This window comes from Oncorhynchus gorbuscha, linkage group LG15, assembly GCF_021184085.1.
Source record: "Oncorhynchus gorbuscha isolate QuinsamMale2020 ecotype Even-year linkage group LG15, OgorEven_v1.0, whole genome shotgun sequence".
NCBI lineage: Eukaryota > Metazoa > Chordata > Actinopteri > Salmoniformes > Salmonidae > Oncorhynchus > Oncorhynchus gorbuscha.
Genome location: NC_060187.1, coordinates 72,237,444 through 72,252,189, shown reverse-complemented (window position 1 = coordinate 72,252,189; position 14,746 = coordinate 72,237,444). Strand labels below are relative to the sequence as shown.

Here is a 14,746-nt window from a genome sequence, read left to right as displayed (position 1 = left end):
GGTTAACTGCCTGTTCAGGGGCAGAACAACAGATTTGTACCTTGTCAGTTCGGGGATTTGAACTTGCAACCTTCCGGTTACTAGCCCAACGCTCTAACCACTAGTTGGTTCCTTCCCCCAGGCGTCATTGTTTCTGTTTCTTGTCTGTGAGTTTTCCAGGTTCTTGTTTTGTATTATGTTCCGTTTATTTCATTAAAACACTCACTCTCTGAACTTGCTTCCCGACTCTCAGCGCACATCGTTACAGAATGACGCCTCACCTAAGGAAAGCATCAGGGAGTGTTTTTAGTTAGGTGGGAATGACGCTGGGTCCGGGAGCCGCTACAGGCACTCATGCCTCAGCCGGATCGACAGGCTCCCCTGCCTCAGCAGGCTCATCGGGCTTTCATGCCTTCGCTGGATCTCTTGGCTCCTCTGCTTCCATTGGCTCGTCAGGCTCTCATGCCTCAACTGGATCGCCAGGCTCCCCCGCCTCAGCCGGTCTGTCAGGTTCCTGCGTCCCAGCCGGCAACAGGTTCCCGAGCATTAGCGTGGTGTCCGCTCCTGATCCCCAGGATCGTCCTTTGGGTTGGTGCCCTGCGGCTGGAGCCGAACGCGCCAGGGAGGGGGTACCGTCAGTTATGCACTCTCTCCGGCGCTCTAGGTCGCCATGCTCCTGCGCTCAGCCAGATTGGAAGGTTTCCCACACCTCTGCAGAGGTGACCGGTCCGCCCCTGTCCCCCAGGATCGTCATTCTGGTCTGGTATTTAGTCAGCCACCAATTGTGCAGAAAAACAGCCCCAAAGCATGATGTTTCCACCCCCATGCTTCACAGTAGGTATGGTGTTCTTTGGATGCAACTCAGCATTCTTTGTCCTCCAAACACGACGAGTTGAGTTTTTACCAAAAAGTTATATTTTGGTTTCATCTCACCATATGACATTCTCCCAATCTTCTTCTGGATCATCCAAATGCTCTCTAGCAAACTTCAGACGGGCCTGGACATGTACTGGCTTAAGCAGGGGGACACGTCTGGCACTGCAGGATTTCAGTCCCTGGCAACATAGTGTGTTACTGATGGTAGGCTTTGTTACTTTGGTCCCAGCTCTTTGCAGGTCATTCACTAGGTCCCCCCGTGTGGTTCTGGGATTTTTGCTCACCTTTCTTGTGACAATTCTGACCCCACGGGGTGAGATCTTGCCTGGAGCCCCAGATCAAGGGAGATTATCAGTGGTCTTGTATGTCTTCCATTTCCTAATAATTGCTCCCACAGTTGATTTCTTCAAACCAAGCTGCTTTCCTATTGTAGATTCAGTCTTCCCAGCCTGGTGCAGGTCTACAATTTTGTTTCTGGTGTCCTTTGGCAGCTCTTTGGTCTTGGCCATAGGGGAGTTTGGAGTGTGACTGTTTGAGGTTGTGGACAGGTGTTTTTTATACTGATAACAAGTTCAAACAGGTGCCATTAATACAGGTAACGAGTGGAGGACAGAGGAGCCCCTTAAAGAAGAAGTTACAGGTCTGTGAGAGCCAGAAATCTTGCTTGTTTGTAGGTGACCAAATACTTATTTTACACCATATTTTGCAAATAACTTCATTAAAAATCCTACAATGTGATTTTCTGGATTGTTTTCTCATTTTGTCTGTCATAGTTGAAGTGTACCTATGATGAAAATGACAGGCCTCTCCCATCTTTTTAAGTGGGAGAACTTGCACAATTGGTGGCTGACTAAATACTTTTTTTGCCCCACTGTATGTCACTCGTTTTGGTTCCTTCCTCAGGCGTCATTGTTTCCGTTTCTTGTCTGTGCGTTATTGGAGGTTCTTGTTTTGTATGATGTTCTGTTTATTTCATTAAAACACTCCCTGAACTTGCTTCCCGACTCTCAGCGCACATCATTCCACTGCCTAAGATAGAGATATCAGTTTTTGTTGCATGGGCTGCATCTCGATCCACCTCATCTGCCGAATTCACCCTTCCGCATCGGAGGTGAAAGGTGGCAGTTAACAAAATGTATGGATGTATTTATGGAGATAGTTTAGTCCCTAAAATAAGAGGATAAAGACATGTAAAAAAAACAACACATTGTCACGCCTTGGTCATTGTATCTTGTGTTTTTGTTATATGTTTGGGTAGGCCAGGGTGTGACATGGGTTTATATGTTGTTATTTCGTATTGGGTTTGTATTAATTGGGAGTGTGTATTATTAGGGGTGTGTCTAGTTAGGCTTGGCTGCCTGAGGCGATTCCTAATTGGAGTCAGCTGATTCTAGTTGTCTCGGATTGGGAACCGTATTTAGGTAGCTTGAGTGCGCGTTGTATTTCGTGGGCGATTGTACCTGTCTCTGTGTTAGTCACCAGATAGGCTGTATTTAGTTTCACTCATTTGTTGTTTTCATTTTTTCATTATTTCATGCACCGCTTTATCTTTATTAAAGGTCATGAGTAACCTACACGCTGCATTTCGGTCTGACTGAGCTTCAAACAACAGAGGAAAGACATTACAGAATCACCCACCACGATTCACAGACCGAGCAGCACAGACCGAGCAGCGTGTGAACTGGCAGGAGCTAAAGGAGGACGATATGGACGGCAGAAGCAGGGATTATACGACGTGGGAAGAAATCGACAGGTGGGCAGCCGACCCAGTGCGCGTGCAGGAGCCCGCCTGGGATTCCCTACAGCAATGCTATACACGGATGGAATCGAAAAGGAGAGCACGGCTATACAGAGCGAAAACCGTAGGTAACGGGGAAAGCGCAGAGAGAGAGTGGCAGAGTCAGGAGTCAGACCTGAGCCTACTCTCCCTGTTAATTGTGAGGAGCAGCAATATGAGGACTTCTGGTCTTGGGAGATGATATTAGACGGAAAAGGACCCTGGGCGCAGCCGGGAGAATATCGCCGTCCCAAGGAGGAAATAGAAGTAGCTAAAGCGGAGAGGCGTGAGTATGAGGAGGCAGCACTGCGACGCGGTTGGAAACCGGAAAGTCACCCCAAAAAAATTATTGGGGGGAGCTAAAAGGGAGAATAGTTATGCCAGGTAGGAAACCTGTGCATACTCCCTGTGCTCGGTGCAGAGCCAGCTGCGACTTATACCAGCCCATCCTATTGGCCGGGCTAGAGTGGGCATCGAGCCAGGTAAGCTTGGGCAGGCTCGGTGCTCAAGAGCTCCAGTGTGCCTGCACGGTCCGGTCTATCCAGAGCCACCTATACACACCAGTCCTCCGGTAGCAGCTCCCCGCACTAGGCTTCCTGTGCGTGTCCTCGCGCCAGTACCACCAGTTCCAGCACCACGCACCAGGCCTCCAGTGCGCCTCGCCTGTTTAGCGCAGCCAGAGCTTTTCTCCTCTCCTGCGCTGCCGGAGTCTCCTGTCTGTCCAGCGCCACCAGTGCTCCCAGTCGGCCCAGCGCGTCCAGTGCGCCTCGCCTGTTCAGCGCAGCCAGAGCCTTTCTCCTCTCCTGTGCTATCGGAGTCTCCAGCCTGTTTAGCGCAGCCAGAGCCTTTCTCCTCTCCGGCGCTGCCGGAGTCTCCTGTCTGTCCAGCGCCACCAGTGCTCCTGTCCAGTGCGCCAGCGCAGCCAGAGCCAGTCTCCTGTCTGCCCAGCAGTCAGCATCACCAGTCTGCCAGGATCCGCCAGAAGTGCCAGTCTACCAAAATCTTCTAGATCGGCCAGACAACCTTAATCATCCAGGTCCACCAGCCAGCCAGGATTTACCGGAGCCTACTACCTGCCTGAGCTTCCTCTCAGTACTGAGCTTCCTCTCAGTACTAGGCTCCCTCTCTGTACTGGGCTCCCTTTCAGTACCGAGCTTCCTCTCAGTACCGGGCTTCCTCTCAGTACCGTGCTTCCCCTCAGTACCGGGCTTCCCCTCAGTACCGGGCTTCCCCTCAGTACCGGGCTTCCCCTCTGTCCCGGGCTGCCCCTCTGTCCCGGGCTGCCCCGCTGTCCTGAGTTGCCCCGCTGTCCTGAGTTGCCCCTCTATCCTGAGTTGCCCCTCTATCCCGAGTTGCCCCTCTATCCCGAGTTGCCCCTCTGTCCCGAGTTGCCCCTCTGTCCCGAGCTGCCCCTCTGTCCCGAGCTGCCCCTCTGTCCCGAGCTGCCCCTCTGTCCCGAGCTGCCCCTCGGTCCCGAGCTGCCCCTCAGTTATGTGGGGATCAGGGTGAGGACTATTAGGCCATGGTCGGCGGAGAAGGTGGATTATCCTAGGACGCGTAGGGGAGGAACTAGGACATTTATGGAGTGGGGTCCACGTCCCGAGCCAGAACCGCCACCATGGACAGACGCCCACCCGGACCCTCCCTATGCTCTTGAGGTGCGTCCCGGAGTCCGCACCTTAGGGGGGGTTCTGTCACGCCTTGGTCATTGTATCTTGTGTTTTTGTTATATGTTTGGGTAGGCCAGGGTGTGACATGGGTTTATATGTTGTATTTCGTATTGGGGTTTGTATTAATTAGGAGTGTGTATTAGTAGGGGTGTGTCTAGTTAGGCTTGGCTGCCTGAGGCGATTCCTAATTGGAGTCAGCTGATTCTAGTTGTCTCGGATTGGGAACCGTATTTAGGTAGCTTGAGTGCGCGTTGTATTTCGTGGGTGATTGTACCTGTCTTTGTGTTAGTCACCAGATAGGCTGTAATTTGTTTCACTTGTTTGTTGTTTTTGTATTTTCTATTATTTCATGTACCGCTTTATTCTTTATTAAAGGTCATGAGTAACCTACACGTTGCATTTCGGTCTGCCTCTCTTCTAACAGCAGACGAATATCATTACAGTTCTTCCCCAAAAACATAGCAAAACGACATAATCTGTTTCAGTAGCTATAGTTAGCTACCTAACTATATAGCTAGGTGTCATCATCTAAAATAATCCAAATTTATAAAACAGTTCCTATTTGATTAATGATGGTTGGACCCATCTATGTGAATCTAGCCACAATAAGGATTAGCCACAATAGTGGACTTTACAGGTTTGCCTTCAAAATAAAGGTATGGCATAATTATACTATTTGTATTCATTTGAATCACTGTCAATGACATACTTTTATTCTGAAGGCAAACCGCAAATTCCACTATAGTGCCTAATCCTTATCGTGGCTATCCTCACATCACATAACCCAGTCCGGTCGAGCCTCACTAGCCATATGAAGCTAGCTGGTTGCTTATAACGTTAGCTTTGGGCAACAGGGCTAAGTAGCTGGCGAGCTATTTATTTTCATGAACTGAAGTTCAATTTCAATAGGTGAACAAGTGGCAACATAGCTAATACTTACTCACAAGGATTCCTAAATCATTGCTAAGAATAATGAAAATGACTGCAGTTTCTACTGGTCATTGTTTTCAGGCTGGTTGTATTGGTGCTAGCTAGGTACCAAGCTAAAGCTAGTTACCCCAGAAGTTGCAGTCAAACAAATGATGCTTTATTACCAACGCGGAATTGTAAACACATTGTTTGTGGCAGTGTTTTCTTGTTTGCAGACTTTTTTGTACAGCTTTGACAGTACTACTGCATCTTTTTTGACATGCAAAGACCCAAACAGCGTTCCATAGTATGTATGTCGTGAAGCTAATAGCAGTGACGCCATTACTGTGTAACTCCGGTAGGGCACCGGTGTGTGCTCGACCAGTCGACGAAAGCCAACCTCACCCACGACAGAGAATGGTTGATCGTCAATGGCATTCCGTTATCTTGACTTTAATGGTTTCGCCGTTGTCTCGCTGAAATTCTCTTACTCTTTCAAATGACTGCTCGACTTGTTGACTGTTTGATCCACACAGCAGACACTGTGGGCTAGGTTAGAAATGCTGTGTTACACGTGTAGCGCAACATTTTCCGTGGCGTCATTACGTCATGTACCTACGTTATATAGGTAGGCACGGCAGCTTTGACATTGGTTTTTAACATCGCCGTTAAACTGGACATCGGGCCGATAGCGATGTTGGCATTTTTAGCAAAAATCAGCCGATACCGATATGTTCACCGATATATTGTGCATACTTAGTTAAAACTGATCAAAATAATATGTTTGTGTTGACATGCCCAGTGATTGGTTACTTGTTAGTGGGGTTTGTAAAGGAAAGATCAGAACCTGACATTCAAAGTTCATGACTTCACAGTGTGGACTGATTTGATGTGGAATTGACAGGATTGTGTGTCTGAGAGAGACAAAGAGAGAGATGAAGGAAATTCATGCTGAAAACGTAAGCCCATTGTTTGTTTCTCCAGTCAATACGAATATCAGGAAGGAATGTTTCTTGGAGAGAGTGTGTGTGTGTGTGTGTGTGTGTGTGTGTGTGTGTGTGTGTGTGTGTGTGTGTGTGTGTGTGTGTGTGTGTGTGTGTGTGTGTGTGTGTGTGTGTGTGTGTGTGTGTGTGTGTGTGTGTGTGTGTGTGTGTGTGTGTGTGTGTGTGTGTGTGTGTGTGTGTGCGTGCGTGTGTGTGTGTACTGATTTGATTTGGGATTGACAGACAGGAGGTCTCAGATTCAGACCTGTCAGACATCCAATAGGTCAGCTGGTGGGTTAGACCTCTAGCTATAAACACCGGATGGGTAGATCACCACAACAACACACTATAGAGAACAGAGAATGGAAAGGTCTATCAAACACTGCACTCTGTAATAACATATCAGCCCTCCATTATTCCAGATTGTTCTTCTAGAACCCTTTCAGAGGTTTGCCATTGTAAAGTCTGTCCTTGGTTGACCTTATCAACGTTCAACCACATAGGGTGTTAGCAACAAGCCACTCTCTCCCATACCAATGTAAAGCAGCTTTTCATCAACTGTCATATGTCATTATACAGAATATCCATCCATTCAAGGGACAATCAAGATGTAGGAAAAGTGTGATGTATGAATGTAGAGAAGACTGATATCTGCAGAGCGCTGTTTCATCAGGACAAAATGAATGAGGTATATTCTAAATATAACCAGTGAACGGAACTGGGGATTAGGGGTGTGTGTGTGTGTGGGTGGATGCGTGTGTGTGGATGTAGGGGGAAATTCAGACTGTGTTTGCTGGAGTAATGTGCTGTGAACAGTCAGTCAGTATATAGCGATAAATCCTGTGAAAGGTGGGGATTACAGTTTAGTGGAAGTGTCCTGTCCCTTCGGGTGTGTGTGTGTGGGGGGGGGGGTGCGAGGGGCCGAGGGGCTTTCAGTGACAGATCATCCCCTATTTAAAAACGAGGGATATTCTCAGCCCCATTGAGAACCCTACCGGCTCCAACACACCCACCTGGGAACAGAGCTCCCTCCACTCGGTGTGATATAGGGTTTTAAATAAGAGGCTGCGTGGAGCTAGGACCTCCACAGAGCTCAGATACAAAATAGACAGCAGACATCCATCCGGAGGGACAGGGAGAGAGGAAAAAATGCAATAGAGTTAAGTATCATGCTAGAAATGATGAGCTCTGTATATATCTGCACCATTATGCAAGCAGTATAGGCCTGCTATATCAGCTAGATATGAGCAGAGAAACTGCTGCCGTTCACAACCTAGAGATTATTTAAGGTGATGCACATAGAAATGAAATCCTCCATGTGTGGAATGTACAGTAGCCTACAGTGCATTAAATGTGGACAGTATAATTAATGGGCAAATAAATGTATAGGGATGGCTAAGTTGTTATTCCTCGAGTGAGGCTTTTAAAGCTTTATTGGCAATGTGTGATCTACACTTTTGTTATAAAAGGGCCATTGGTATCCACGTTGAGATTGTGATTTACGCTATACAATCAATAGCCATTGAACACTGCAAGAGAGGGGGAGAAGGGTATATGAAATAGTGAAATATCAAATGTGTGTAGAAATGTAAACAGTCAGTGAGAGCCAGAGGTGTGGACTTGAGTCACATGACTTGGATTTGAGTCAGACTCGAGTCACAAATATGATGACTTGCAACTGGACTTAGACTTTAACACCAGTGACTCGTGACTTGACTTGGACTTGAGCCTTATGACTGGACCTGACTTGATACCCTCCACAAGCACCAATATTAATTGATGCATATATAAAAAGTTGGCAGTGCATCAACTCTTCATTTAACAGATTACAGTTTGAATTGGACAGCAGCCAATCAAATTGTGCCAGCTGAGAAAAAGTTGTGCGTGGCAGTGCAGAGGAATGTCAGCAGGTGAATTCAGATGGAGCCCTTGGAAAGATGACACCCCAAATGATTATTTCCGGATATAAAGATGACCTGTATCAACAAAAAACGGATTGCAACTTGCAAAACATGCGGGAAGAAAATTACAGACGGAGGCGCAACAACTTCCAACTTTGTTCGACATTTGAAGCTGCACAAAGAACGGTAAGTTGTGGCTAATATAGCTGACAGCTATATATTTTATTACTTTACTGGTGTATCATGTAGGCTAACGTAACGTTAAATCAATCAGCCTCCACACAGTCAGTCAGTGTGGGAACGTGTTCATTGCACCCAAGATTGAGCACCAACTGGCTAGACAGTTGGTAGCCTAAATCCTGCCTGATGTTACTGCTGTTCCTAAAACCATTGACAAATGTTAGCCTACTGTAACCACACAGAGAAAGAGAGAGTGTGTGTGTGTGTGTTAAGGTTGGGCGATTGTGAACAAGCCTACATCACACGATTGCGCTCCATAGCGATCCTCGATAGTCGATCACTATTGGGGGGGTGTCTTTCTCATGGCTACCCATGTACTTCCATGGAAATATAACATTTATTCGGAAAGTAATAAATATATAGATATTTTTAAAAGCATTCATGATTTGTGTAAATGTAATATACTATTAGTCTTATTGAAAATATGAAATGGTATTACATTTGGTGAAGAGAACATTATGACTTGTTTAGGACTCGAAACTCAAAGTTTAGGACTTGATACTTGACTTGATACTTGACGGTCTTGACTTTGGACTTGAGTGTCAGGACTTGAGACTTACTTGTGACTTATAAAACAATGACTTGGTCCCACTTCTGGTGACAGCTACTGTATTCCCTGTGCATGCTTGGGTTGGGTGTTTAAGGGTATATTAGTAAGATTTAAAAATACTTTGCATATGTAATATTTTTTTTCATTATTTGAGTACTTTTTGTTTTACCCATGTTTCCGTGATATCCAATTGGTAGTTACCATCTTCACGTCCAGCTGCGACACAGCCCTGGATCGAACCTGGATCTGTAATGACGCCTCTAACACTGCGATGCAAATGTACTTTACCAGGCCACAATGCATTGCCCTATTCGGGTAAAAGTAAATGAGGAAGAAAGCATCAGAGGTCTTGATAACTTCAACAATAACTATTCATGTACCGTGTTGGCAACACTTTACTTGACACCCAGTATTATAACATGTTACGACACGGTCATAACCATGTCATAATATGTTGTAACAGATGACATAACTTGTCATAACCTGTCATAATGTGGTCATAACACTCTTATGACACGTATATTTATACCTGTTGTGACATATTGTGTTATTTTATGGTTGGTTATGATATTACAGAAGAGTGTCAAAACCCACATTTATTCAAAATAGTTGTTTGCTGCCAAGAAATTTGAATTTGTTTCCTCTTAAATACTTTGTTGTTGAAATGAATTCTTTACAGTCATGTTTTTTCATCATATTGTAACGGCATTCTTTGTTTGTAGAAAGAGAGTCGGACCGAAATGCAGCGTGGTGGTTACTCATGACTTTAATGGAAAAAGTGACACATGAAATAACTATACAAAATACAAAAACAACAAATGGAACGTGAAACCTAATTACAGCCTATCTGGTGAAACTACACAGAGACAGGAACAATCACCCACGAAATACAAAGCGAAACCCAGGCTACCTAAATACGGTTCCCAATCAGAGACAACGAGAATCACCTGACTCTGATTGAGAACCGCCTCAGGCAGCCAAGCCTATACAACACCCCTACTCAGCCGCGATCCCAAATACTACAAACCCCAATACGAAAATACAATAACCCCATGTCACACCCTGGCCTGAACAAATAATTCAAGAAAACACAAAATACTAAGACCAAGGCGTGACACATATTTCATTTAACTTGTTGAAAATCCATTTTATGACACTGTCCAGAAGCATTATGACTATAATCATATAAGCCAGATAGGCCTATCTTGTACATGCCCTTATATCAGTCATCAGTCAAAAAGAGGGTGTCTGGTCTTGTTCCTGTAATCTGCTCCTGACTTCATCCCAGTCTTCATCCACAGAGCATTGGGCTGGTGCGTGTCTGACATCAATGTGTGCGCAATTACAATGATAATTGAATATGGTCAATTTAATCAAACATTATAGAACATTAACATACTGTTGGCTTGTAGGTTATGGTGTAATGAAATGTTTTGCTTTGTCTGGTAGGTTTTGTGGGTTTTGACACTCTTATGTAGGTGTCATAACCAGCCATATAATAACACAATATACGTCACAAAAGGTCTAAATATGTGTCATGACAGTGTTATGACCTTATTGTAACAGGTGATGACCGTGTCATAACGTGTTATGATTCTGGGTGTCAAGTAGTGTTTCCAATGTGTTTCATCAATATTACAGTAACAAGCGCCCTCTGAATACAGGGATGTCAACATGTAACGCATCTCATCCATGTGCTGAATGAATCAAAGGCGCGTTGAGTATGAAAGGCAAGGCTTAACTACAGATCAGACCCGTTTCAAAGACACATGATGACAAACACAATGAAGTGAAAGTGTTCCAGGCTAAACAATCTGTCTGTCTCCTCTGTGACGCGGTGTGTTGATGGTCTCTGGTGAGTTCTACCTCCCTCATTGTCATCTGCTCTCATATAAAGGCATGAGGGATGAGGGATGGGAAGAGAGGAGTGTGTGTGTGTGTCCATGATTTACAATATAGTGGGTGAGAAGTGGTGTAGTTTAGTCCAGCAGGGTTCTGTGTGATTTAATCAGACTAGCTGATAAATATTTAGATATATCTGGAATGAGATGAGGACCCAGGCAGTGAGATGGCTCGGACCGCAGTGTGCCATTTTGACAGGGAGACACACACACATCACACACAAAATCTCCTAAGGAACCATAAAACCCTTCATATCCCCTCAGACCAGTGACACGCCTTTATACTGCCATGTTTTTATTGACGTTATGAATTTAGAGGGCAGAAATATGAGACACTATATTTAGTTGGTAATCTAGCCCATCCATCCGTCTGATGGTCTGAATGTGAATTGGGAGAAAAACTACTTAAACCCCACTCGTCTTTCACAAATCATTTGTCATCTAGATTTGGTGTTATTATGGTAAACAGAGAGGAAGGGAAGAAGCACTGATAAGTGGAGTAAATGGCAGACAAATGCATTTATGAAGTGGGGGGAGATAAGAGACTTTACTGCCATTAACTATCAGTGACGTCCACATCTTTAACATACAAGAATTGCAATGTATTCACAGATCTGCATTGCTTTCTTGGTGCGTATGGACTGTTCAATAGTGACATTTTGTGTAGGAGTGTTTTTTCTTTGAACCATGACACACGTCAGAGAATCGCTCAGAGAAACTAGCTGTCTCTTTGCCCTTGTTGAAATGTTTCAATTGGACTCAGACGTGTTGGCATGTCTGGCATCACAGATGACAGCAGAGGGGAGGTGGAGTGGGGAGTTCTTGGACTGCCTCCCTTGTGGTGGAGTGGGGAGTGCTTGGACTGCCTCCCTTGTGGTGGAGTGGGGAGTGCTTGGACTGCCTCCCTTGTGGTGGAGTGGGGAGTTCTTGGACTGCCTCCCTTGTGGTGGAGTGGGGAGTGCTTGGACTGCCTCCCTTGTGGTGGAGTGGGGAGTGCTTGGACTGCCTCCCTTGTGGTGGAGTGGGGAGTACTTGGACTGCCTCCCTTGTGGTGGAGTGGGGAGTGCTTGGACTGCCTCCCTTGTGGTGGAGTGGGGAGTGCTTGGACTGCCTCCCTTGTGGTGGAGTGGGGAGTGCTTGGACTGCCTCCCTTTTGGTGGAGTGGGGAGTTCTTAGACTGCCTCCCTTGTGGTGGAGTGGGGAGTGCTTGGACTGCCTCCCTTGTGGTGGAGTGGGGAGTGCTTGGACTGCCTCCCTTGTGGTGGAGTGGGGAGTTCTTAGACTGCCTCCCTTGTGGTGGAGTGGGGAGTGCTTGGACTGCCTCCCTTGTGGTGGAGTGGGGAGTGCTTGGACTGCCTCCCTTGTGGTGGAGTGGGGAGTTCTTGGACTGCCTCCCTTGTGGTGGAGTGGGGAGTGCTTGGACTGCCTCCCTTGTGGTGGAGTGGGGAGTTCTTGGACTGCCTCCCTTGTGGTGGAGTGGGGAGTTCTTGGACTGCCTCCCTTGTCCCTCTGTCCCCCCATGCAGAGAGGACCACATGGATGTCCATTTAACGTTTAACATTCCGTTTAACAACCCTCGTAAAACTGACTATCTTACCGATCCTCGACTTCATCTATAAGTCTTTGCTAGGTAAAGCTCCGGCCTTATCTCAGCTCACTGGTCACCATAGCAACACCCACCCGTAGCACGCTCTCCAGCAGGTATATTTCACTGGTCATCCCCAAAGCCAACACCTCCTTTGGCCGCCTTCCAGTTCTCTGCAGCCAACGACTGGAACGAATTGCAAAAATTGCTGAAGATGGACTTATATTTCCCTCACTAACTTTAAACATCAGCTATCCGAGCAGCTAACCGATCACTGCATTTGTACATAGCCATCTGTAAATAGCCCATCCAATCTACCTACCTCATCCCCATATTGTTTTTATTTACTTTATTTCTTTCCTTTTGCACACCAGTATTTCTACTTGCACATCATCATCTGCACATCTATCAATTCAGTGTTAATTTGATAAATTGTAATTACTTGCTACTATGGCCTATTTATTTCCTAACCTCCTCACGCCATTTGCACACACTGTATATAGATTTTTTTCTATTGTGTTATTGACTGTACACTTGTTTATTCCATGTGTAACTTTGTGCTGTTGTTTGTGTCACACTGCTTTGCTTTATCTTGGCCAGGTCACAGTTGTAAATGAGAACTTGTTCTCAACTTGTAACGGTTCTCTTGTGGTGAAGGAGAGTCGGACCAAAATGCAGCGTGATGATGATTCATGATATTTTAATGAAGGAAAAAACTATACATGAAGAAACTACAAAATAATGAAATGTGAAAACCGAAACAGCCCTATCTGGTGCAAACACAAAGACAGGAACAATCACCCACAAAACACTCAGAGAATATGGCTGCCTAAATATGGTTCCCAATCAGAGACAACGATACACACCTGCCTCTGATTGAGAACCACTCCAGACAGCCATAGACTTTGCTAGATAACCCCACTAAGCAACACACCCAACACCCCACAAAACCCCAAGACAAAACACACCACAATAAACCCATGTCACACCCTGGCCTAACCAAATAAATGAAGAGAAACACAATATATTATGACGAGGGCGTGACAGAACCCCCCCCTAAGGTGCGGACTCCCGGACGCACAGCAAAACGATAGGGGAGGGTCCGGGTGGGCGTCTGTCCATGGTAGCGGCTCCGGCGCGGGACGTGGACTCCACTCAATCAATGTCTTAGTCCCTCCTCCTCGCGTCCTAGGATAGTCCACCCTCGCCGCCGACCAAGGCCTAGTAGTCCTCACCCAGAACCCCACTGGACTGAGGGGCAGCTCGGGACTGAGGGGCAGCTCGGGACTGAGGGGCAGCTCGGGACTGAGGGGAAGCCCGGCACTGAGAGTAAGCTCGGCACTGAGAGTAAGCCCGGCACTGAGAGTAAGCCCGGCACTGAGAGTAAGCCCGGCACTGAGAGTAAGCCCGGCACTGAGTGTAAGCCCGGCACTGAGAGTAAGCCCGGCACTGAGAGTAAGCCCGGCACTGAGAGTAAGCCCGGCACTGAGAGTAAGCTCAGGCACTGAGAGTAAGCTCAGGCAGGTAGTTGGCTCCGGCAGATCCTGGCTGGCTGGCGGATCTGGAAGAGTCTGGTTGACTGGCGGATCTGGAAGAGTCTGGCTGACTGGCGGATCTGGAAGAGTCTGGCTGACTGGCGGATCTGGAAGAGTCTGGCTGACTGGCGGATCTGGAAGAGTCTGGCTGACTGGCGGATCTGGAAGAGTCTGGCGGATCCTGGCAGACTGACGGATCTGGTTGCTCCATGCTGACTGGCGGCTCTGGCTGCTCCAAGCTGACTGGCGGTTCTGGCTGCTCCATGTAGGCTGACAGCTCTGGCGGCTTCTTAAAGACTGGCAGCTCTGGCAGTTCCATGCAGACTGGCAGCTGCCACCGGAGGGCTGGTGCAGACTGGCAGCTCCTAGCACCGAGCACCTTAGGCTCGAGCCCACTTTGCGCACCGGTCTCACCGTACAAAACACTGTGCCTGCCCGGTCTCACTAGCCCCCGGTATTCCCTACCTGAGCCCCCCTGTGAGCCCCCCCCAAGACATTTTTGGGGCTGACTCTCGGGCTTCCGTCCGCGCCGCCGTGCTTGCTTCGCCAACTCCATTATCCGATAACCTTCCGCGCACTGCTCCATCGAATCCCAGGCGGGCTCCGGCACTCTCCCTGAGTCGACCGCCCACCTGTCTATCTCCTCCCAATAAGTATAGTCCAACCCGTACTCCTCTTTGGGCTGCTCCTGTTGCCTCTTCTCCTGCTGCACCTTGGGGCGGCTACACTCCCCTGGTTTAGCCCAGGGTCCTCTCCCGTCGAGGATTTCCTCCCATGTCCAGAATTCCTTATTACGTATCTCCTGCTGCCGCTGTTGCTTCACCTGCTGCTCCTGCCTGT

At 47.2% G+C, this 14,746-nt stretch overlaps 1 protein-coding gene across 1 annotated transcript; it reads left to right on the top strand.

Moving 5' to 3' along the window:
- Positions 1-299: 299 nt before the first annotated feature.
- Positions 300-13,879, top strand: LOC123997319 (sericin-1-like). Its single transcript, XM_046301460.1, has 3 exons — positions 300-426; positions 555-613; positions 13,670-13,879. Exons 1-3 carry the CDS (start codon positions 300-302, stop codon positions 13,877-13,879), a joined length of 396 nt encoding a protein of 131 aa, XP_046157416.1.
- The last annotated feature ends 867 nt before the right edge of the window (positions 13,880-14,746 follow it).